Below are 22,945 nucleotides of genomic sequence, written 5' to 3' on the forward strand. Positions count from 1 at the left end.
AACAAAGAGATGCGCTGGGCGAGGGGATTCCCAAAGGGACGCTTCCATGGTCCAAAGACGTTCAGTCCTCCCACATGCGTGGATGCTTTTTGCCAACCAGGAAGCCCATGGAACTTCCATGTCCAGAGCTTTTACTGGGGGGTCTCATTATCTAATGCAAACTCCAGCCCCTCTCCCCTGAGGTCGGTCGATATCATCAGGTGATCATGAGGTATCATGTGGTGAGTTCTTCTGGCCTGACCAGCCCCCATTCTAGGGTCACCTCATTCACCTCACCTAACCTGTTAGGTGTGGTCTGTGGTCTGGAGTCCTTACTGAAGACACTTAAATTCCAAAGTTGTTGTTTTTTTCCTTAGGTGTGTGTCAACAGGAAACAAGGACAAAGACCAGAAGTTAAAATCTTTATCTCACAAGGTGTATATGTGTTTTATAGACACATACCTATATGTTCATATTTATATATAGGGGCTCAAAGTAGCTCTCATGGAACATTCTGGAAGTCTGCTTGTACCAACATCTCTGGTCTAGGGGAATGAGGAGAATACCTAGGAAGGCTTGGCTTGCGTTTCAGCCTCCTGAGTGGTTTCTTGGAGCAGGAGACTCCTCGCCTGGGCCCCTTGGGCTTCTGCATATGGGTCAGGACTGTGGCTGAGATCCTCTTTGCCTTGACATTCTAGGGGGCCGGCACAGATGAAAAGACTCTCATCGAAATCCTGGCCACTCGGACCAATGCAGAAATCCGGGCCATCAATGAAGCCTACAAGGAGGGTGAGTATGTGAGGTGTGAGGGAGAAAAATCAGGTCCCCTGTTCCCGACCTCGGTCTGCAGCTCTGTCCACAGCTATGCTGCTTCTCCGTTCTCTCAGTCTGCAAGGCTTTAATAAGCCCCTTGGGTATGCCCACCCTGTGTCTGGGGAAAGGCTGCTCTAGGCAGAGGAGTCCCAGCAGGACCAAGTCCTGGAGGTAAAGAAGAGCTTGGCCAGAAGTGAGAAGAGAGAGTGCCCCAGCCGACTGGAGAGGGCAGGGCAGCTTCATGGACGTGAGACCTGTGCAGTTGCCCAGGGCCCTGTGCTCAGCCCAGGCTTGGTTTAATCTTTAATGTTCTGCTGGCTCTGTCTTGAAATTTTCAATAATTTTTGAACAAGTGACCTCATATTTTCATTCTGAAGGGCCTTAAGTACTGGTCAAACGTGTGCACTTTGTTTCTTGCAAGCAGCTTAAAAATGGTAGAATTTTTGAGCAGGGGTGACATGGTCATAGCTGTGCTTTAAGGGCCAGCATCAGCCGTGCAGGAGGGAAGGTGGAAGCGAGAGTGAAGATAGGGAGGCTACTTTAGAGGCTGCCAAGTGGTAGAGGCAAGATGGGACCAGACCCCAGCTGGGGTGGTAGCAGAGGGGATAGCAGGAGGCAATGGCTTGATGGGAATATCAGTCTTCTTACAAAGTCAGCAAGAGAATGACTGGACACCCTCAAGATCCAACTACATACTCCTTCATTGCCCCCACCCCCAGCAACATTGCTCTGCCTCAAATCTGAGCTTCTAGCACACGCCCCCCCCCCCGGCCCCCACCAATACACCAGCTGCCCACACCGTCTCTCTCTGTCTTAGACTATCACAAGTCCCTGGAAGATGCTCTCAGCTCAGATACATCTGGCCACTTCAGGAGGATCCTCATTTCTCTGGCCACGGTGAGTGTGTTCTGCTTGCTCCTCCAGAGCCCTGGGAGGAAGGGAAGGATTACTGAGTGGAAAGGGCAGGAGACTTAGGAGCCCATTCCTGATGAAGAGAAGGTGTCCTCCCCAGTTGTCTCCTCAGAATTCCACCGCTGAGGCCATCTCTGCCTCGTGCAGTGCCCTTCCCCTGTTGTTCACTTCTCAGAACTGGCATTGGTGCCACCTGCTCCAGGCAGCCCTCCTCAATAGCCCTCAGCTTAGCTTTTGGGGCCCCCAGCTCACAGTACAAGGCCACGTGGGTGACGTTTTCCTGTGTTGTTATCTGGGAACTTCCTTCACCGTGTCTTGAATTCACACAGCCCAGATGCCAGGCCCTAACTCACAGTGTTGAGTGTCACTGTGTGTCAGGCATTGGGCGGAGTGCCTTGCAGATTTCCTCATTTAGTTCTCACAACGGCCTCCCTATGAGGGCAAGTTTATTATTATGTTTATTATTATTATGAAAAAAAGGGTTCAGAGAGGAAGCGACGGAGCAAGGTGCTAGGGCTGCCAAGTGACACAGGGTAGGTGTTTGAGCACTGACCTTTCTCACGGTCCTGCTGCAGGGGAACCGTGAGGAAGGTGGAGAAGGCCGGGATCAGGCCCGGGAAGATGCACAGGTGAGACCCCCATCCCCCTCACTGACCTCTGCTGGGCTCCCAAGAGAAGCAGCCCAGTGGACATCTGTCCATGCCAGGCCCTGGCTGTCTGGAAGTAGGGAGGGCTTCAGACAAGGGCCTGGCTGGTTTAACAGGCTGACACAGAGACTGTGGGCCCTTTTGGCCCCTCTGCCCTTGGAAGTAAGATTTTAAGGGTTTTCAGTGCTTTCAGAATGAGACTTGGGAGTGTTTAAGCTGGTCTCATGGGCATTTCCCGGACAAAGAGTAGGCCTAGACCCCTCGACCTTCAGAGCTGGAAGGGACTTCACATACTAAGTCAAACTCCTCATATGTCAGTGGGAAAATTGAGGCCCAGGGAGGGTGAATGACTTTGAAAGATCACACAGCAAATCAGTGGCCCGGGGAAATTTGACCTAGAGGGGTCAGGTCTAGAGACTTGCCGGTAAGGGGGCCTATATGCTTAAGGTCTCGGTTTTATTATCTATAGAGTGGGAGCCAAAAGGAGTGTCTTGGGAGAGGCCTAGAAAATTAGTTCCTTGAGGTCAGGGATCTTTATTTTGCTTGCTGATGTATCCACAGTGGCACATGACCAGTGCTCCATAAATACTTATTGTTGAATGACTAATGGGGCAGGGGCTCACTGGGGTCTCCTGGCTGCTCTGCTTCTGCCCTGTTCCTTAGTCTGGTGAGCTTGAGGTCTGGAAGTAGCTTCTCATGGAGACTGGACATCCCCAAATCCACTTTCCCTGAGGGTTCCTATGTCTGGGCAGTCCCTGCTGAGGGCATCTGCACTATCCCCACTGACCTGTGCCTGGCTCCCAGCACCCTCTGGCCAGGCCCATATCCAAGTCCGTATCTCTTCTGCCTGCCCCACCCCACCCATCAAAGCTCCATGTCCAAGGATTAGGCATAGATATCATAGACTGCGAACCCTGCCCCCTTATTTTACAGTTGGTGGATTAAAAATTGTACCAATGGTTTAGAGCCAAGGCACCAGCTTCTCTTCCTAGCTCCACCACCAGAAGTGTAGAATCTTACATCTGAGCTCAAAGAAGCCTTAACGACAACCTAACAATTATAAAATTATTAGGTTGCATACTATGGACTGAGCATTGTGCCGAGACCATTTTATACTTTATTATGCCCCCTTTTTTTTCACTGGAGGAAGATGAAGCTTATAACCTACCCAAGAGTACAGTTTGTACGTGGCAGTGGTATGATCTGAACTCGGCCTACGTGACCCCAACGCCTCTTCCAGTACTATTTAATCTCCCCCAGAACCCAGTACAGTAATTTTTCCTGCAGCTTCCAAATCAGGCGGTAGTTGTTCATCCCCTACTTTGGAATAGATTGTCAGAAGCTGCAGGGTTCCATTCAAATGTATGGGATTTTACCTGCACGGTGAGCTAGCCTGGGAACCCAGCCACCAGGTTGCACAATTCATTCATTAATTCAACGATATTTAATAAGTATTACTATGAGCAGCCTCGTTGTGCTGTTGAAGGTCTGTAAACCTGGATTCCTCCTGAGATCTCACCTCAAATACGTCCTCCACCCCCAAATTCATCTTTCAGGGACTGCTTCAGCTTGGTGCCTGGTCTGTGCTTCCAGTTGCTGCTAGAAGGGGCAGTGGTGGGTCACACAGGCAGCTGCTTTGCAAGAGAGAGAAGGAGAGAGAGAGAACGGTGTAGAGATAACTAAGGGACCCTTGAACCAGAGCCCTGCCCGACTCAGATGCGTCTCTGGATTTATAGATGCTAGACCTTGATCTTGGTGTGGATTCATTTTCTTAAAGTATTTTGTTTCACAAGGAATACATATTCTGATACAGCAACTTTAGAAAATAATACCAAGCAAAAAAGAAAAAAAATCCATAACCTACTAGTAATGGCTATTGTTAATATTTTGGTATATATCATCCTAGTTGTTTTTCTATGTAAATATAAAAATAGGTTCCTGATTTGTAATATTTAAAAAATTAATATACTGTAAATATTCTTGCATATTATTTTTCAAAATCAACAGCATCATTTAACAGCTATATACTACTCCATATATGAATTTACCATAGTTTATTTAACCAGCCCTCTTCTGCGCAGCCAACTCTTTTATCACATTCATGATTATTTCCTTAGAATAGTTTCCTAGAGGTAGAATGTGAATACTGGGTCAAAATGTGTACAAAAATCCAAGGTGTTTGATAAGCGGAGTCAAGTTACCCCCTAAGAAAAACAGTACAAATCTGTTCTTGGCTATATTTGTTTGTTTGTTTTACACTGCCTCACTCGCAGACCCTCACCCTAAATCTCATGGAAGTCTGGATCTGTTGTTAATAGGGTTGAACATATGCCCCTGTTGACTGACAGTCCTTGGTTTTCACCTGCTGCCCCAGGATAATTGTTAGTAGCTTCTCCTTTAACTTTTAGTGTTCCAGTTTAAGCAATAAATAATATGGGCACCCTAGTTATTATAGATAGTCCCTGGGTGGTGCAAACGGTTAACACATTCGGTTACTAACCAAGTCCACCTAGAGACGCCTTGCAAGAAAGGCCTGATGATCTACTTCCGAAAAATTAGTCATTGAAAGCCCTATGGAACACAGTTCTACTCTGACACTCATGGGGTCGCCGTGGATCGGAGTTGACTCTACAGCAACTGGTTTTTGTTATTATAGACCCAGAGTGAATGAAGAATTGTGATCATTTTTAGATAATCTGATCCTCAGAGTATTTTTTTAATATAACAGCTTTACTGAGATGTAATTCACATATCATACTATTGATCCTTTTAAACTGCAATTCACTGGTTTTTAATATAGTCATAGAATTGTGCAACCATCATCATAATCAATCTTAGAACATTTTCATTACTCCAAAAAGAAACCCATACCCCTTCAGTAGTCACTCCCCACTTCCTCCAACCCTTCCAGCCCTAGGCAACCACTAATCTACTTTATGTCTCTATAGACATTTCATATGAATGGAATCATACAATATGTGGTCTTTTGTGACTGTGTTCCGCTTAACCATAATATTTTCAAGGTTCACCCATGTTGTAACATGCATCAGTACATCATTCCTTTTCATTGCCCAATAATATTCCATTGTATGGATACACTACCTTTTGTTTATCCATTTATAAGCTGATGGACATTTAGGTAGTTTATTCTTTTTTGGCTATTGTGAATATTATGTATGAACATTCATATACAAATTTTTGTGATGATGTATGTTTTCATTTCTCTTGGGAATATACCTAGGAGTGGAATTTCTGGGTCATATGGTAACGCATCATTTAACCTTTTGAGGAATTGCCCAGATTAATTTTTGCACGAAGCATCTAGACTACTAAGGAAAAGCTTCTGAATATTTTAGTACCCCACTTTTTTTTTTTAAATATCACAGATATTATTGTCCTAAAGATATGTTGAAAAAACAAATATGTCTGGGGTCCTCTGCCCCAAATCAGTGAAGAGTGTTTGGCACTTTAGATTTTTTTTTTTAACCTTTTTTTTTTTTGTGGTAAATATTTAGGTAACAAAACATTTGCCATTTCAACAATCTTCACATGGACAGTGACATGAAATACCATTATTTTTACACAAATAACACTGTTTTCTACATTTGTTTGCCAATCGTGCCCTTCCTCTCCCCCACCCCCATGAGGTATTTTCATAAGCGTGCTACACTAATTTTTTTTTTTTTTTACAGCAACAAGTAAAAAAAAATTGGCGTAGCAACACTTATGAAAATACCTCATGGAGGGCGCAGTTGGCAAACAGAGGTAGAGGGCGTGCATTATTTGCTTAAAAATATGGCATGTTCATCATGCTGTTCAACCATCACCATTAGTCATTCCCAAATTTTTCCATCAGCCTTAACAGAAGCCCAGTGTCCCCCAAGTGTTGTGTCTTCCTTTCTGTTTTATTTTTTAAATATCCCCCTCTCATATTTTTTTTTAATTCTGTAGCAACTTTTTTTTAAAATTTTATTGTTGTACTTTAAGTGAAAGGTTACAATTCAAGTTAGTCTCTCATACAAAAATTTGTACATACATTGTTATGTGACCCTAATTGCTATCCCTATACTGTGACAGCACCTTCCTCCTTTCCACCCCTGATTTCCCGTGTCCATTCAACCAGCTCCTGACACTCTCTGCCTTCTTATCTCACCTCCAGACAGGAGCTGCCCATTTAGTCTCATGGATCTACCTGAGCTAAGAAGAAGCACACTCTTCACGAGTATCATTTTATGTCCCATAGTCCAGTCTAATCTTTGTCTGAAGAGTTGGCCTCAGGAATGGTTTTAGTGCTGAGCTGACAGAGAGTCCGAGGGCCATGCTTTGTGGGGTTCCTCTAGTCTCAGTCAGACCATTAAGTCTGGTCTTTTTACTAGAATTTGAGTTCTACACCCCACTTTTCCCTGTTCCATCCATGCAGTGGTTAAGAGTTTGCCTACGAACCCCTCATATTTTTTTAAATAGTACTAGACTCTTTTTAATATAGAAAAGTATAAATAAAAACCGAAAGCAGCCCATAATCCTAGTAGCCCTGAAAGCTCCTATTTGACATTAACATAAAAAATGAAAAATAGAGGGTCATTCACTAACTAAATAGTAGACAAGTATTATCTTAGATGAAGGGAAGGACAGCACACACTACAGAGAAAGTCAGCACAACGGGACTAAACCAAAGCTAAGAAGTTTCCTGAATACAGTCAAACACTTTGAGGGACAGAGTAGCAGGGGCAGGGGTCTGGGGGCCACGCTTTCAGGGGACATCTAGGTCAACTGGCATAACAAATCTTATTAAGAAAATGTTGTGCATCCTACTTTGGTGAGTGGCGTCAAGGGTCTTAAAATCTTGCAAGCAGCCATCTAAGATGCATCAATTGGTCCCAACCACCTGGAGTAAAGGAGAATGAAGAACACCATAGACACAAGGAAAGTATTAGTCCAAGAGACAGAAAGGGCCACATAAACCAGAGACTTCATCAGCCTGAGACCAGAAGAACTAGATGGTACCTGGCTACCACCAATGACCACCCTGACAGAGAACACAATAGAGAGTCCCTGATGGAGCAGGAGAAAGGTCAGGTGCAGAACTCAAATTCTAGTAAGAAGACCAGACTTAACGGTCTGACTGAGACTAGAGGAACCCCGGAAAGCATGACCCCCAGATTCTCTATCAGCCCAGAACTAATACAGTTTCCGAGGCCAACTCTTAGACAGGGATTGGACTGGACTGTGGGACATAAAGTGATACTCGTGAGGAGTGTGCCTCTTAGCTCAACTAGATACAAGAGACTGAACGGGCAGCTTCTGTCCGGAGGTGAGATGAGAAGGCAGAGAGGGTTAGGAGCTGGTTGAATGAACATGAGGAATCAGGGGTGGAAAGGAGGAGTGTGCTGTCACAGTATAGGGAGAGCAACTAGGGTCACATAACAATGTATGTATAAATTTTTGCATGGGAGACTAACTTGAAATGTAAACTTCGTCTAAACTACAACAATCAAAAAATGAAATACAATAATTTATTTTCATGTAGAGAAAATGTAAACAAAATCTTAGGAATAAAATAAAATGCAAACGTTTTTCCTCAGTCTCTCTCCCCAAAGGTAACAACTGTCAGTTTCTTGACTGTCCCTCTAGAGAAATTCCTTATGTACCTCCCAATAAGCGTGTAAGAGTGAGTGTGTTCATCTTTTTTTTTTTTTAATCTAGATAAGAGGGACCCTCTTATACATGAAAACCTTATGGAGCACAGTCCTACTCTGAAACACGGGTCACCATGAGTCAGAATCCACTCGGTGGAAACTGGCTTGCCTGTATATAATATACTATACTTTCTTACTTAAACAGAAACTGTCTCCATATCAGCACATTAGATCAATCTCATTCGTTTTTACAGTTGCATGGATTTCCACTGATAAGGTGAACTGTAGTCTGTTTACAAGTCATCTACTGGTGGTGGTTTCCAATTTTTTGCTATTACACAAAATGCTGCAGTGAAGTCCTGGTATTATATCTTGGAACACTTTTGCCAGTGTATCTCTAGGGCATATTCTAAGCAATATAATGGCTTGATCAAATAGTATGTGCATTTAAAATTTTAATAGACATTGCCAGTTGATACAATACAAAGTAGAAGAAGGTTTCTAAGCAGAAGGTGGTCTTGATATTCACAAAGAGATTGGTTTCAGTCTATCTGGTAAAATAAAGTTGTCAGCAGAGGTTCAGGAAGAAAAGCAAAGGTGAAACTCAGCCTGGGGTATGTGAGGGCTGGCTGCATTTTATTCCCAGGCACTCTCCAAGTCACAGCTACCTGTGACCTATTGTCCTAATAACAGAATTTTGTGTTCTGCATAATGCAACAATTAAAATTAACCCTTGGAAAATGATTCTGCTCGGCTGTGTGACCTTCTCTCCAGGCAAGTTACCTTCTCTCCAGGCCTCAGCTTTCCTGTCTGTGACATGAGGGGTCAGATGACAGTCTGCTGAGGACCCTCCCAGCTCTGAACACGCTAGCGGGTGTAGAGAATTTTGCACTTGTTGCGTTTTAACTTCTCAGTAACTGTAGGGAAGTGAGAGAGATGATTTCTCCCAGTTTTCAGATACACAAACTAAGGTCTGGTGCCTGCCCAGGTTACTGGCGTGGGGTAGATTTCCTGGTTCCTGTGTCCCTGCCTCAGCCCTCAGGTGAACACCCTTGTAGGCACTCTCAGACCTGTCCTCCATTTTGAGCTCTGGTGCAAAAGGTTGGGAAAGGTGTTCTTTCTCTCCTCCCTGCCCCCATGATGGTCTTGAGCTTTCCTGGGGCCTCTTGGTGGTGCATTGGTTAAGAGTTCAGCTGCTAACCAGAAGGTCGGCAGTTCAAATCCACCAGCTGCTCCTTGGAAACCCATGGGGCCGTTCTACTCTGTCCTGTAGGGTCGCTATGAGTTGAAATCGACTCGACGGCAACGGGTTTGGTTTTTTGGGTTTTTTTTGTTTCTTAGGTTCTCTGCCACCCTAAGCCAGGCCCCCTCACCCTGCACGCCCAGCCCCCACAGCCAACCTTGCCAGGGCTCCTCTGACTCTTGCCTTCCCCTTTCTCCTCCTCTTTCCGCCCTGCTGTCAGGTGGCTGCTGAGATCTTGGTGAGTGCCCTCTTCTTCATGTGGATTGTAACTCTTCCTCTGAGGGGAGTCTAGCTGTGCCTCTGGGCTGAGCAGGGCAGAATCAGATTTGGAGGCTTGCTCTGCGTGTTCTCTCTCTCCCCTTCAGAGCCCTGTAAGGACCCTGCTGGGTAAGAAATGGGCCAGGCAAGTGTTTCCCAAATGTAAGCCTTTCACCTCTGGTGTGAATCGTGCTACATACTACCATCTACTTATTATTTCTCTTTAAATTGACTCACTTTCTTTTTAACCTTTAAATGAGTTTATTTTAAAGGGAAAGTTATTATTAGTGTAAATAGAACTAATAGCTGGCTAGAAGATAATGGTGGAATATATAGATATAGATATATAGTGGTGTGTTAAAATAAGGCATGTCTGTCTATTTACCAGACTTGGGAAAACACTGGCTGAACCTTTTTTTCTTCCATGTGTGCACATACACACTTCCCAGGGGACATTCAGAGAGGTTTAAGAATGGAAGGAGCACTCCAGGTCTTATGCCCAGTGCCTGTTGGGCCTGAGGCCAGGGTGGAAGTGCCCAGCGCTGAGCTCATCTGTGTCAGTCCACAGGGCCCTGGGAATGGAGAGGGGGATGTGGGGGCTGGGCAAGGAAGAATGGGCCAGTCTCAGCCCAGGCAAAGATATTAGCGTAATAACCATGGCTTTCTTGTATCTTCCCTCCCAAATCCTTGCCCCAACCTGGGCTCTGCAGGAAATAGCAGACAAGCCCAGTGGAGACAAAACTTCCTTGGAGACACGTTTCATGACCATCTTGTGTACTCGCAGCTACCCGCACCTCCGCAAAGGTGAGGCCTGGCGCTTTCCCCTTCCCAGTTCAGCAGAAAGGTCTCCAAATCAGATGAGAGCCTCTCAACTCTGTGACAAGAGGAGCCAAGTGCCCCACACACCCACCCCTTACCCAGCAATGGAGTATTGTGGCTGATGGGGGCTCGGGAGCCCTGAGTTCAAGTCCTGGCTCTGCCTCTAACTCATCATGTGGCCTCTGCCAACTACCTTCACCTCAAAGGCCAACTCTGATGGGCTGATAGTGGCTGCCTAGAATGCTGTGTTGAGAAGACTCTAAGTTCTGTGATGTCTGCCAGGAGCAAGGAAATGAGGGGTGGCGATGGCATCAGGATCACATACATTTCTTTGAACCACAGGTTACCCAACGTATAGTCACATTTGTATGCAGTGACCTTGATATGAGGTGATCTTGAAGTGTCCTTTCCACTAAGACATTAACGTTTTAATGTGCATTTATCTGGCACTTTTCAGTAAAATACTTAAGGTGCTTTAACATAAGTGGCTAAAAGTATGAACTTGGGGGCCAGGTGCCTTGTTTTGAATCCCTCACTTAGCAGCCGTGTAATCTTGGGCACGTTACTGAACCTCTCTGCCTTAATTCCCTTATCTGTAAATTGGGATTTTAGTTCCTACCTCACAAGGTTGTTGTCACGATACAAAATATACAATACACATAAAGCGCTTAGCACAATGCCTGACACATAGTAAGTGCTTCCTGCGTGTTATTATTATGATTATTCACATTAACCTTCATCCCCATTTGACAAAGAGGAAGAGGAGGCCTAGACAAGTGTAGGGGTTCACCCAGGGTCACTCCATGAGTCGGGGCAGAGCTGTGACTAGGACCTGTGCTCCTACTACCCCAGCCTGGGTTCCTAGAGCTTGTCCAAGGCTGTGGAACAGTTGGCCAGGCTGGGTTGGGGGTGGGATAGTTTCTGACTTGGCACAGATTTGGCCCTGAGCCTGAGGCAGCCTTCAGGTCAGAACTTCCCCCTCACAGTGATCCCGCTCAGTGCATTTAGGCCTGGGCTGCGGCCATACCCACTGCCCCTTCCTACTTCCTGGGGGCATAGCCCACGGGTGGAACTGGGTGGGATATGGGAGGGGTGATCTTCCCCCTTCTCCCTGAACTGGAGCTTACCCCCCAAATCTGGGGCTTCTCTTGGGCTAGTCTTCCAGGAGTTCATCAAAATGACCAACTATGACGTGGAGCACACCATCAAGAAGGAGATGGCTGGGGATGTTAGGGATGCATTTGTGGCCATTGGTGAGTGGCAGAACCAAGGGGAGGGTCTTGGAGGTCAAGGGAAGGGGCTGGGCCACTGGAAACTTGGCCAGACTTCCTGGAAGAGTGTAGCATGAGCAGCTTCCTAAGCTAATAAGTAGTCCTGGGAAATGAATACTGCCACAAACTAACTTCAGGGGTCCTGCCAAATGTGTGATAGTCAGGGAGTATCATGAGGACTTGTACCAGGCTGCAGAACATGGTCAGAAAATGGCTATTCCTGGGGAAGTAACCAGAAAGGTGGTTGCAGGCAGGGTAGGGGGTGTAGTGTCATGCACAAGCAGAGTGTACACACACGCACACGCACACGCACACGCACACGCACACACACACACACACACACACACAGTCTCCACCTCCCAGAACCTGGATCGTTTTGGGTACTCTTTTCTTGCATAATTTGGGTTCTTGATTTTAAAGAAGTCCTTTCCCTTTTGGATCTCTATTTCCCCATGTATAAAAATGGATGAGCAGAGGTGAACAAGGTTATACTTGTTGTTTTTATTAGTATTATTATTCATATTAGATTAAAGAGAGGTATTAATTATTGTTAGCATTTAATGGAAGGAGCCCCGGTAGCACAGTGGTTAAGCGCTCAGCTACTAACTGAAAGATTGGCAGTTCAAACCCAACACCCGTTCCGCAGGAGAAAGATATGGCAGTCTGCTTCCTTAAAGATTTATAGTCTTGGAAATCGTATGGGGCATATCTACTCTGTCCTATAGGGTCGCTGTGAGTCAGAATTGACTCGATGGCAGAGGGTTTGGTTGGTTTTGGTTACCAGCTAGGAGCAGTATCTAGGAGAGGGTTCCTGGAGGAGGTGGCCTGACTGGGGACATGAACATCAAGCACAGCCTTGCAGGATGGGATGGGATGGGATTTGTGGGTAAAGTAGGAGAGCAGGCATAGGAAACATCCATGCTGAGGGGACAAAAGGCACAAAGGAATTTGCAGTGTGTTGGGACAATGAGGGGCAAGGGAGATGAGGTAGCAGAGGAAGGCAGAAGCCCTGACTTTCAGCTGAGGAGGTAGCTTGAGATGTGTTTGGGGAAGCAGTAGGGAGCTACATAAGGAGCTGGGGAAGGGAGATGCATGATGTGGTCTCCTACGGCGTTCCTGAGCTTGCCACAGGCCGTCACAGTGTCTCCTGTATGCCGGTGTCCTCGGGATATGCAGCCTTGGCCTCACCCTCTGCCCTCCTCACAGAGATTCTTTTGTATCCACAGTCAGTCTGCTTTTCTTGTACTTGTGCGTGGCCGCTCCTCCATAAGCTGCTTGAGACACCCTCGTCTGGGCTTTGGAGCCTTGAAATCAAGCTCCTGATGAGGGCTAGACAACCCCAGGCCTTGAGGAAGGGCCGGGGTTGGTACAACCAGGTAGACGTTACCTGAGGCAGAGGCTGCCAATATGACAGGAGTGTACAGGAAACCCTGTGGGACAGTTCTACTCTGTTCTATAGGGTCGCTATGAGTCAAAATCGCCTCCACAGCAGTGGGTTTGGTGTTTTGGTTTTTGGTACAGGTCCTGGGGCAACACGCAGCCCCAGGGGTCGTTGCGGTGCTTTTAATTATACCAAACCAGTGGTTTGGATTTGGTTCCCTTAGCGTGCACCAAAGTAGGGTGATTGGCTTGCGTGGGACTTTCAGTTCTAAAATCCGGAAAGCCCCAGGCAAACTGGGAGGAGTTGGTCATCCAGCACCAGAGTTCCCTGGAGGACAAGTTAAAACACAGATGCAGCACCTGTGGGGTGGGGCGTGAGAATGTGCATTTCTAACAAGTGCCCAGGTGATGCTGATGGTGCTGGTCCGGGGACCACACTTTGAGAAGCACTGCTGTAAGTAGCTCTTGAATCTGAGCCTCTAGGGTGGAACCTAAGAACCTGAGTTTCAAACAGCCTTCTCCGGTGATTCTGATGCACTTTGAACTTGGGTTCATCAGGTGTTTATTCCCTTTGAATCCACTACTAATCTTGATTAGCTGCAAGCCCCTTGCAGGTGCAACCAAGTGAGAGCCAGGCCTTCAAGGGAGGAGCCACAGGAGGAGGCGTTGGGAGGGGGAGGGAAGGGTGTAGGCCCTGAGGATGACACTGGGGTTGACAGTGATCCGCGGGCCCAGGTTGGAGGAGAGGAGACGGGGGTGGGAGAGCCCAGCCTAGAGTCTGAGTGCTTATCTTCTGACAAGTTCCCTGCACCTTTCTTATCTTCCTGCCAGTTCAAAGTGTCAAGAACAAGCCTCTCTTTTTTGCCGACAAACTTTACAAATCCATGAAGGTAAGAAAACTCGCTCATTTGTTCCTTTTACTTCAAACACTTCCATACACACAGACACAGATGCCTCCATCCCCCAGATCAGCACAGTGGCTGCTGTTTCCACCCACTTGATATTAATCAGCATCTGCTCTGTGCCTGGCCAGGACGATTCTCCCTCCAGGGGACGTTTGACAATAGCTGGACACATTTTTGTTGTCACAACTTGGGGGTGCTACTGGCATCTGGTGGGTCAAGGCAGGGATGCTGCTAAACATCCTACAATACACAGGATGGCCCCCTACAACAAAGACTTATCTGGCCTAAAGTGCCAAGGCTGAGGAACCCTGCTCAGGGACCCAGAGCTGAGTATGACAGTCTCTATCTCTCAGAGCTCATGTTCTAGCAATAGACAGTGTCTACTATGACAAATGACCATAAAAGGTAGCAGGCACTCAGTTCTGGGATTAGCCCTGCTGTTACTGAAAACCGGGGCCACGCTGGCCACCCCCTCAGCCCACCAACCAGAGTCTCAGCTGGTGACAGAGCCCAGGCAGGTTGTTTGGGGGGAATAAGCCTGAGACCCCAAACATGACAACCATTTGTGGAGCACTCACCATGTGCCAAGCCCTGTGCCAAAGGCTTCACTTCTCTGAACACAGTTGACCCTTGTGGCAATCCTTTGAGGTAGGTTGTAGTGTCCTCATTTTATAGAGGAAGAGACTGAGGCCTCGGTACGTTAGAAATTTGCCCACACTCACATGGGTCCTGAGTGGCAGAGCTGGGACTTGGACCCAGCTCTCACTCCAAAGCTGGTGTTCCTAACTTCTTAGGGCAGAGATCGGCCCTCCCTGCCTTTCCATCTAGCCAGTCTTAAGCCCTGGGGAGTTCTGGTCAGGACTGTTTGTGGAAAACAGAGGTGGAACATCCCACCCTGGTTTTGAAAGGACAAAGGGAGAGAGGCAGATGTACACCTGCTATTTCTGGCCTGACTGGGCTCTATCTCCCTGCCCATCTCTCTCTCTCGTCCCGCTCCACCAGGGCGCTGGCACGGATGAGAAGACTCTCACCAGGATCATGGTCTCCCGGAGTGAGATCGACCTGCTGAATATCCGGCGGGAATTCATTGAGAAATATGACACATCTCTCCACCAAGCCATTGAGGTAAAGGGAGTGCTGGGCTGGGGAGTAACTAGAGGGCAGTGGGTAGGGGGTGAGTGTCAGGTCCCTGACATAAGATCAGAAACTGTTTTCATTCCCATGTTCTTTTTTCTTAATGGGAGTTGCCTCTTAGAACAGCCAGGATATTGCCAAATTGTAGGAGACCTGCCTCATTACCAAATTTACCAAAATAAATTTGGATCAAAGATTTAAACCTAAAATTGAACCCACAACAAGGACTAGATGAAAATTTGAGAATTTTTTTTAATAATCTGGGAATGTGGCAGGCCTTTCTACTCAAGACACAAAAATCATAAAAAGATAGATTGACTATAGTTAAAAGTTTCTACAAGGCAAATTAAAATTTTCTGCCAGGCAATACGTAAACAAAGTTGAAAAATACGATAAATTAGCAAAAAAACATGCAAAGGGCTGGTTTCCTTGCTATGTGGTATTGTTGGTTGCCATGGAGACTGACTCATGGTGACCCCATGAGACTCCAAATTAAAGGGCCCCCCCATGTGACCCCAAATTGAAGGACATGAAGGTATCCTTCACACACACACAAAAAAAGAAATATAAATGTGACTTTTTTTTAAACATAACACATGACTTTTATTTATAATTAAAGATACACAGATTAAAACCAAAGTCCCCCTCCTTTTTTTTTTTGCCTTTTAAAATAACTTGATTGGAGTATAATTTATGTTCCATAAAATTCACTTATTTTCATACCATAAAATTATATTTACATACCTTAAAAGTCATATATGGTATATGATAATTTTTAGTATGTTTACTGAGTTGTGCAACCATCACCACATTCCAGTTTTAGAATATTTTCATCACCCCACGAAGATCCGTCATACTCGTTTGTCTGTTCCCACCCCCACCCACTGGAAACCACTAATCTATTTGCCTGTTTTGAACATTTGATAGAAATGGAATCATACAATATGTGACCTGTGTGCCTGACTTCTTCCACTTATGGAGCCTTTTTTTTTTTGGTCTGTGAGATTGGTCAAGATCTGAAAGTGTGATACTATGCTTGGCTGGCAAGGCTGTAGGGAAATAGGCAATGTCACCCAGACTTGGTGGGCATATATATTGGTAGCACATCTTTACAGGGTAATTTGACAGTTTGAAAATTGAAAGTGTATACACTTTTGACTTATAATTCTATTTGTAGGAACTTATCCTACAGGCATAGCCACACATGTCCCCAAAGACATGTAAGAGAACATTTATGCCAGCATTGGTTGTTGTAGCAAAAGATTGGAAACCCTCCATACAGAGCCAATTAAATAAATTGTGGTTCATCCATATGATAGAATATTACACATCCATGAAAAAAGCATGAGTCTCTCTGTGTGCTGATTTAGAATCTTCTCTAAGTCAAAAAAGTATGGTCCAGAACAGTATGAATGATATGTGTCCATATATGTAGAAAAGAAACATGACATACATACAGGTACTTGTCTGTGCACAGAACATTGCCAGAAAACCATGTAAGAAACTAGTTACAGAGGCTAACTCTTGATCTGGGGAATTAGGAGCCAGGGATGGGAAGGAAAATTTTATAGTATAATGTGTCCTTTGGTTTGAATTGTTTATAATGAACATTTATTATAAAATATATATATATATATATATATATGATAGGAGCCCCTCCAAAGGGAGGGACCATACCATATGGGAGCAAATCTGGTCTCCACCAAGCCTTACATGTTGTGATGTGCCTTGAACACAACGATGTTCAGATAAATTCTTAGCCAGGGCCTGGTACCCAGTAAGTGCTCCATTCGTGTGCTCAAATAGGGAATCCTATAATGAAGGTATTTGCAGAGTAGAAGGGGGACCAAGGGAGGTAGGAATTCACTCTGTTTGAGGCAAGAAAGAGGGCAGGAACTGCACAGAGGAGAGGACATCTAATGGCAGGTGGGATTTGGGGAGGTGCAGGAGGGCATGCTGGGCAGAAGGCCTGGTAGGTGTAAAGGTAGAGAAGCAAGATGTTCTGGGAAAGCAAAAGGTCTGCTGAGACCGGAAGGAAGGGGGAGGTGACACTACAGAGGTCCGCGGGGGCCAGATCACAGAAGGCCTTGAATACCAAGCTGGACATTTTCCTGAGGCTAATGAGGAGCCACAGAAGGGACACAGTCACATCTATGTGTTAGAAAGATCCCCATGGCCTTTGTGTGACAGCTATGTTGGTGACTTTAGAAGCCCAAGGAGACATCCAGGCTGACAAGCAGCTGGGAAGAGTGTGCATTGGGGCCATGTGATTGTTTTTACTCACTCTGTTCTCCCTGCCCCTGTCAGAGCGACACCTCCGGAGACTTCCTGAAGGCCTTGCTGGCTATCTGTGGTGGTGAGGACTAGGATCTCCAGCTTTGATGCACACCCCTGCTGAGAACCAGTCTCCATGACCAAGCCTGATTGCTCCATCTCTAGAGACTACGGCAGGGGCATGGTTGGGAGGAAGGGGTTAAGGGGTTAGGGTTGGGCTCTCATCTTCAGCTGGGGCTTAGGAAAGGCTCCCACCCCGATGGGCCAGGGGGGGCCCAGCACGATCACAACCCTGTTCATGCCTGAGCGACTGAAGAGCCGTAGCCACAGATTCCGTCCACCCCCACTCCACATCTGCTTCCTCAGCCTTTTCCCAGCTTCCGTCCCTCGCCACAGCCTCTGTCCTGGTTTGGACTTTCTGAAATCCAAAAACATACTGAGCCTTTCTCTGTAAAATGAGTGACGTGTGTGCTTTGAATGGTGAAGTGGGCCGGTGGTGGTAGGTTCCAGTTGAGTGTGCTGGGTGGGGAGGGAGGAGTAAATGCCTTCAGGCAAACTGACAATTGCCCCCACCCCCATTTTACCACACACATCCGTCTAGGTTGTGCTGGAACACAGACTGGGAGTCCGGATACCTGGGTTCCAATTTTGTATCTGCTACTCACTCATTTTTTGACCTTGGGGCAGTCCCTCTCTCTCCCTGAGTCTCTATTTTCTTGTGTATAAAATGAGAGAGTTGGGCTAAAAGATCTTAACTTTTCCTTCCAGCATTGACATTCTAGGGTGTGCCTCTAACTCTTCCCTTTTACACCTCTTCTCTCTTTAAAAATAAATAATAAGGGACATATAGACACATAAACATATTTCCAGTGAGGGCCTCTGTCTGCTACCTAGAACCTGCGGCCTGGATTTTCTCCATTAGAGTGTGAGGTTGTCAAATCTGCCCAGGAGAGAGTTGTAGCTTTAAACCCTTCCCAGGTGTTTCCTGGGAAGCCCCAGCAGAGGCCAAGCTTGCAACAAGCCTGGGAAGGTGCGCCCAGCCCTGCCGTTCGTCTCGGGCCCCCTCTCTCCCCTCCAGCTGCTTGGACATTTCTGTGTGCCTTTTATCCATTACAGCCAAACCCAAACTTCCTCTTTTGAACTCTTCAAGGGCACCAGATACAGTTATGATCTGGGGGGGCCCCTGGAAAGTTTCCACTTCACGAAGGTCGCTGATAAGTAAGTAGGCTCAACGGAAGTCTTCCCTTCCCCCAACTCTGCTTCTGGCCTGTGACTTTGACCTAAAGTTGTCCAGTGACTATGAGAAAGAGGGGTGCCTACTGGCTAGAAGGCTCTGCTTCCCTCTTGGCTGACCAGTGCACTGCAGTTGAGCGTGTGTTTGTTGCAGTAGCTGGGCAGAGACCTCTGCCCGAAGAGTTGGGAGATTGCTAGGTCTGGTCTTGGCCCTCCCTCACTATGACTTGGGACAAGCCCTTGTGCTGGATGGGCCTAAGTTTCTCCATTTGCACAGTGAGAGGCAGGACCCAACAATTTTGAAGAGCCCTCATTCCTCACTGACATAATGAGCGTGCATCTAAGAAAATATACCTTGTCATGTCTTCTCCACTTCCTTCTCTCCTCCAGGCTGTGAGCCCAAACCCCATGAGGGTCAGCTGAGAGCTTTTTTGGGTACTTGCCCAATTTAATTTAACCATTACCAAAAGATAAATTAACAAAATGGAAAAGAGCTTTGAAACCTGACTCTTGCCACTAATTTTTTGACCATGAACGTGTTAATCTCTCTAAGCCTCAGTTTCCTTGTCTGTAAAATGGGTCTTCTAATTCCATCCACTCAATAGCCTTGTGAGGTAAAAATGAGAGGCTGCATGAAAGTGCTCAGCACAGTGCCTAGCTGGGAGTCAGCTGTTGTCATCACCTGTAAGATCCAACAGGTGGTTTCCAAGACAATTTCTGAACTTGGTTTTCAAGAAGCCAGTTGGCTGCCAAAAAATGAAAATGCCTTAAGGATATGTAGCCAAGGGGAAAATGATGGGCTGAGGGTGGAAAGGAGAGAGATGGATTCTGAAGGGATGGAAGGTGGGGAGGCTCCATGAGGCTGACGGAAGCACACAGCACAGGCCTAGAAACCAGGAATAATCATAGCTAAAATTGAGCACTTATGAAGTACAAGACACTGTTCTAAACCCTCTGCATTTTCCACTTAATTTTCAGTTAAGGTAGGTTGTTTTCTGGGATTGGCCAATAGTAGGAGGGAGATCCTAAAGGCTTATGGGGTGAGTAAATTATGGGATTAAAAAGAGTTAGCATCCAATTACAGAGGACCTTGAATGTCAGGATTTTATCTTAAAACCCAGGGACAAGCCTTAGGAGGTTCTTGAGAGAGAGGGGTGTGCATCTAGTGATGCACGTAAGAAAAACATGGAAGGACGGCCAGTTGGCAGCCATTGCAACAATCTTAAGATCCAGCCCGCAGGACAAACCACATTTTCTTGGAGGTGTCGTGAAGGAAAGAGTAGCCAGTACTCTGAATCCAGGCACTCAGTTCATTCACATTCATTCATTCACACACGTAGCTTATTGAATGCCTCCTATGTGCCATGCTGTGTGCCAGATGCTAAAGAAATGAAAAGTTAGACCCTCCTGGTCGTGGTGTTTAAGGAGCCTCCATCTGCATGCTTCCTATCCAGATCTCTCCAAAACACCTTTTTAAACGACACTAGAGATAGCTTCTGTGGCCAGAGTTCAACAGGGAGAAGTGGCAGGGGCTAAATTAAAACTAAAAGGAAAGAGAAAGCAGAAGCCCAAACCACCGTCGTCTCAAACTGGGAGAAAAGGAGGGTGGTTGTGATGTTCTGAGTGTGGAAGGGGCCCTCAGAAATTCTCACCTCTCTCCTGCAGTTACAACTGTCACTTCCACAGAGGAAGCAACTGCCCCGGGGTCACAGCTAGTTAGTGGCAAAGACCAGCTGTAGCCCAAGACCCTTGGACTGGGTCCAGTGCTCTCATGAGCACCCTGTGCTGTCTCCCACATTGGTCTTTATTTTTCTAACCCTCAAGTGTGGGCTTTGACCCCAAGAGTCATCCTCTAGCTCCTCACTGCCCCCCTCCTGACGTGAGCCATACATTTTCCCTTCAGGGAAACCCTTTCCAGAAGCTCTGGGACTGCGATGAGCCATCCCTGGTCTTTGTGGCCACAAGGAAATACCTGAAGGACGTGGCCACTTAGGGGTGGGGCGGTTGCCCTTTTACCTAAGCAGAAAGCAGGTAGTTGGGAATCACCGCTACCACAGTTCCTGCTGGTAGAGGGCAATGTGGGAACTTTTGGCTTTTTAAAAACCCCTAGCATTTACTGTGCACACAGCTGTGAGAGCAGTGAGTTGCCACCAGAGTAATGCCACAGGGGAGAAGCTTTGTCTTCATGGGCATTACTTTGAAGTAGTACAGGGGTGGTGGCCCCCATTTTAATGATGAAACTGAGGTTCCAGGTGGTAAAACAAATTGCCTGAAAATAGAACCGACAGATTACAGATTGACTGAGCTGGAAATGATCTTAGAGGTCATCCAAAACCAACCCTCTTTCTGGTTTCTAGGCCTGTGTTGAGTGTCTCCCTTGGCCTCATGGAGCCTCTCCACTTCTATTCCTTCAGAATCCATAGCTGTTTCCTTTCCACCAGAGAGCAAGACTGTGACCATGATATTAGCAAGTGCTAGATCTGGGGCCAGAACGTGCGTCTTCTGATTCCAGGCCTGTTTTCTCTGCTGACACTTCCTCCTCTACCTCTCGATGGCGGAAGCCAGACTGAGCTGAGGATTGGAGGGAGAAGTGTCAAGCTGCCCAGCCCAAATTCCGGAATCGAGTAGTATAGTAAGTCGGCACTCTAACTTGCCCCTCCACTTCCCACCAGACCGCAGGTTTCCTGGGGAGACTTCCCCACTTGACGGTTGCAGTAGGCATTGGGAAATTCTGGTTACATAACCAAGCCTTCTACTCAGTGGTTAGATCTGTGGAGTCGGACAGACGTGTATTTGAATCCCAGTCAACCACTTAGAAGTGGACAAATCACTTGACCTCTCTCTGCCTCGATTTCCTCATCTGTAAGATGGAGATGACAGTGGTTTCTACCTCACAGGATTGTTGAGAAGATTAAATAAGGGAACGTTATATAAAGCTCTGAGCACACTGTCCAGAACATAGTAAGAGCTCAACAGATATCAGCTACTTGTTATTAATAATAGGCTTGATTCCATTTTGTAGAGAAGAAAACTGAGGCTGAGAAGGGGGCGTCTCTTTGAGCAGCCTCTGATAGCTGCAGAGTCTTTATGGCCCTCACCCTCACAAAGCTAAGTGAAGAAAGAAGATAACTAAACAAAAAAAATCAACCAAGCATGCAGTAGCAAGGAGCGAGCAAGAGCGGAGGCCAGAGATTAACCACAGAGAGGACTGGAAAAGGAGCATTTGAGAGGCACTTCAAAAGACGGATAGAAGACTCAAGAGTAAAAACTACCGAAGGAGGAAGGGCAATCCAGGCATAGGCAACAACTCGAGCAAAGGCACAGAGGTGGGAAACGGAGGCCATAGGGAGTACTTGCGGGCCTTGAGCACCCTAGCCAGTATGAGAGGAGGCCTATCAAGGAGGTCAAGTAAAGTACTGAGTCCAGTGTGGACTTCACCCTCCAGGCACTGGGGAGCTCCTGAATGTGTTAGGGGTGGGGAGAAGCATGATTAGAGATGTCCTTTCGAAAAATGGCTGTGAGGGCCAAAGTAGAGGAGGAGACAGGACTAGCGGCTAGGAGACCAGTTGTCAGACTTCAAGATGTGGAGGGATGAGGCCATGAGCCAGGGTAGAGGTAGCAGAGGTAGGGAAAAGAGATATTGAGAAGCAAAAACCAAGGAAATGGGCCCTGACCTGCTAGGAGAAGGGGACGTGAGGGAGGTAGATGTGAAGCCAGGTGTCTAGAAAGATGAGGCATCATTACCTGGGAATTTAAAGGCAGGAAGTGCTTTTAAAAGCAGGACGTGAGGCCAAAGGCCCCTGGAATAGGCCACCCCACTGCCCTCCTCTCAGCTTGATTAGGATCGATGAAGCCCTAAGCCAGAGCCATCTGGGAATGGGCCCTACCCCCAGGCCCAGCAGTTCTAGGAATTTCCACAATACGCATTTCCTTCTATGGGATGGTTCCACTCCATCCTCTCAACCACCACTATCTGATATTTTCCCTCCTGCCTACTGTGCTGCCAGCTGCAGCCAGAACCACCCCCACCACCCCCCAGCTACCCCATCGGGGCAGCCATGGACCTTGACCTGGAGATAGCAATGGGCAAGGGTGGGAAGGCCTGATGGGAAAGCAGGGAGGATTAGGAGTCAACATGGAGACCCTAAGCTTGTGCCGGGCCAGCAGTTTCCATTTCCATTTCCCATATACCCAGCACCCACTCAAAGTCTGTAAATACTCCTTGTCACACAAGATTTCAAATCACTGCCAGTCATCCCCACAGGGACACATACCACATATACACAGAATCAGAAACACTGCTGGTAATACAAAGGCACACATTCTGTTGCTAACACACACACACACACACACACACACATACATACACACAAGAATAGATCAGAATTTGCCACATAGAGAAAGTTATTGGACCCACAAAGATATTGTCCATATACACACT

The 22,945-nt window shown here is 46.6% G+C and overlaps 1 protein-coding gene across 3 annotated transcripts in view; it reads left to right on the forward strand.

The window, feature by feature from the left end:
* The window catches only part of ANXA6 (annexin A6), a 70,537-nt gene extending 52,810 nt beyond the window's left edge, over window positions 1-17,727 (forward strand). For 2 of the 3 annotated variants that reach the window (XM_023726606.1, XM_023726607.1), the window contains exons 18-26: window positions 678-768; window positions 1,610-1,689; window positions 2,280-2,333; window positions 9,451-9,468; window positions 10,199-10,292; window positions 11,465-11,560; window positions 13,790-13,848; window positions 14,866-14,988; window positions 17,305-17,727. In XM_023726606.1, coding sequence (XP_023582374.1) covers window positions 678-768; window positions 1,610-1,689; window positions 2,280-2,333; window positions 9,451-9,468; window positions 10,199-10,292; window positions 11,465-11,560; window positions 13,790-13,848; window positions 14,866-14,988; window positions 17,305-17,364 — 675 coding nt within the window. In that variant the 3' untranslated portion in view covers window positions 17,365-17,727. The remainder of the gene's footprint in view (window positions 1-677; window positions 769-1,609; window positions 1,690-2,279; window positions 2,334-9,450; window positions 9,469-10,198; window positions 10,293-11,464; window positions 11,561-13,789; window positions 13,849-14,865; window positions 14,989-17,304) is intronic. The other variant, XM_023726608.1, reaches the window with a different exon arrangement.
* The last annotated feature ends 5,218 nt before the right edge of the window (window positions 17,728-22,945 follow it).

Source organism: Trichechus manatus, unplaced genomic scaffold (assembly GCF_000243295.1).
Source record: "Trichechus manatus latirostris isolate Lorelei unplaced genomic scaffold, TriManLat1.0 scaffold00011, whole genome shotgun sequence".
In the NCBI taxonomy this organism is placed as follows: Eukaryota; Metazoa; Chordata; class Mammalia; order Sirenia; family Trichechidae; genus Trichechus; species Trichechus manatus.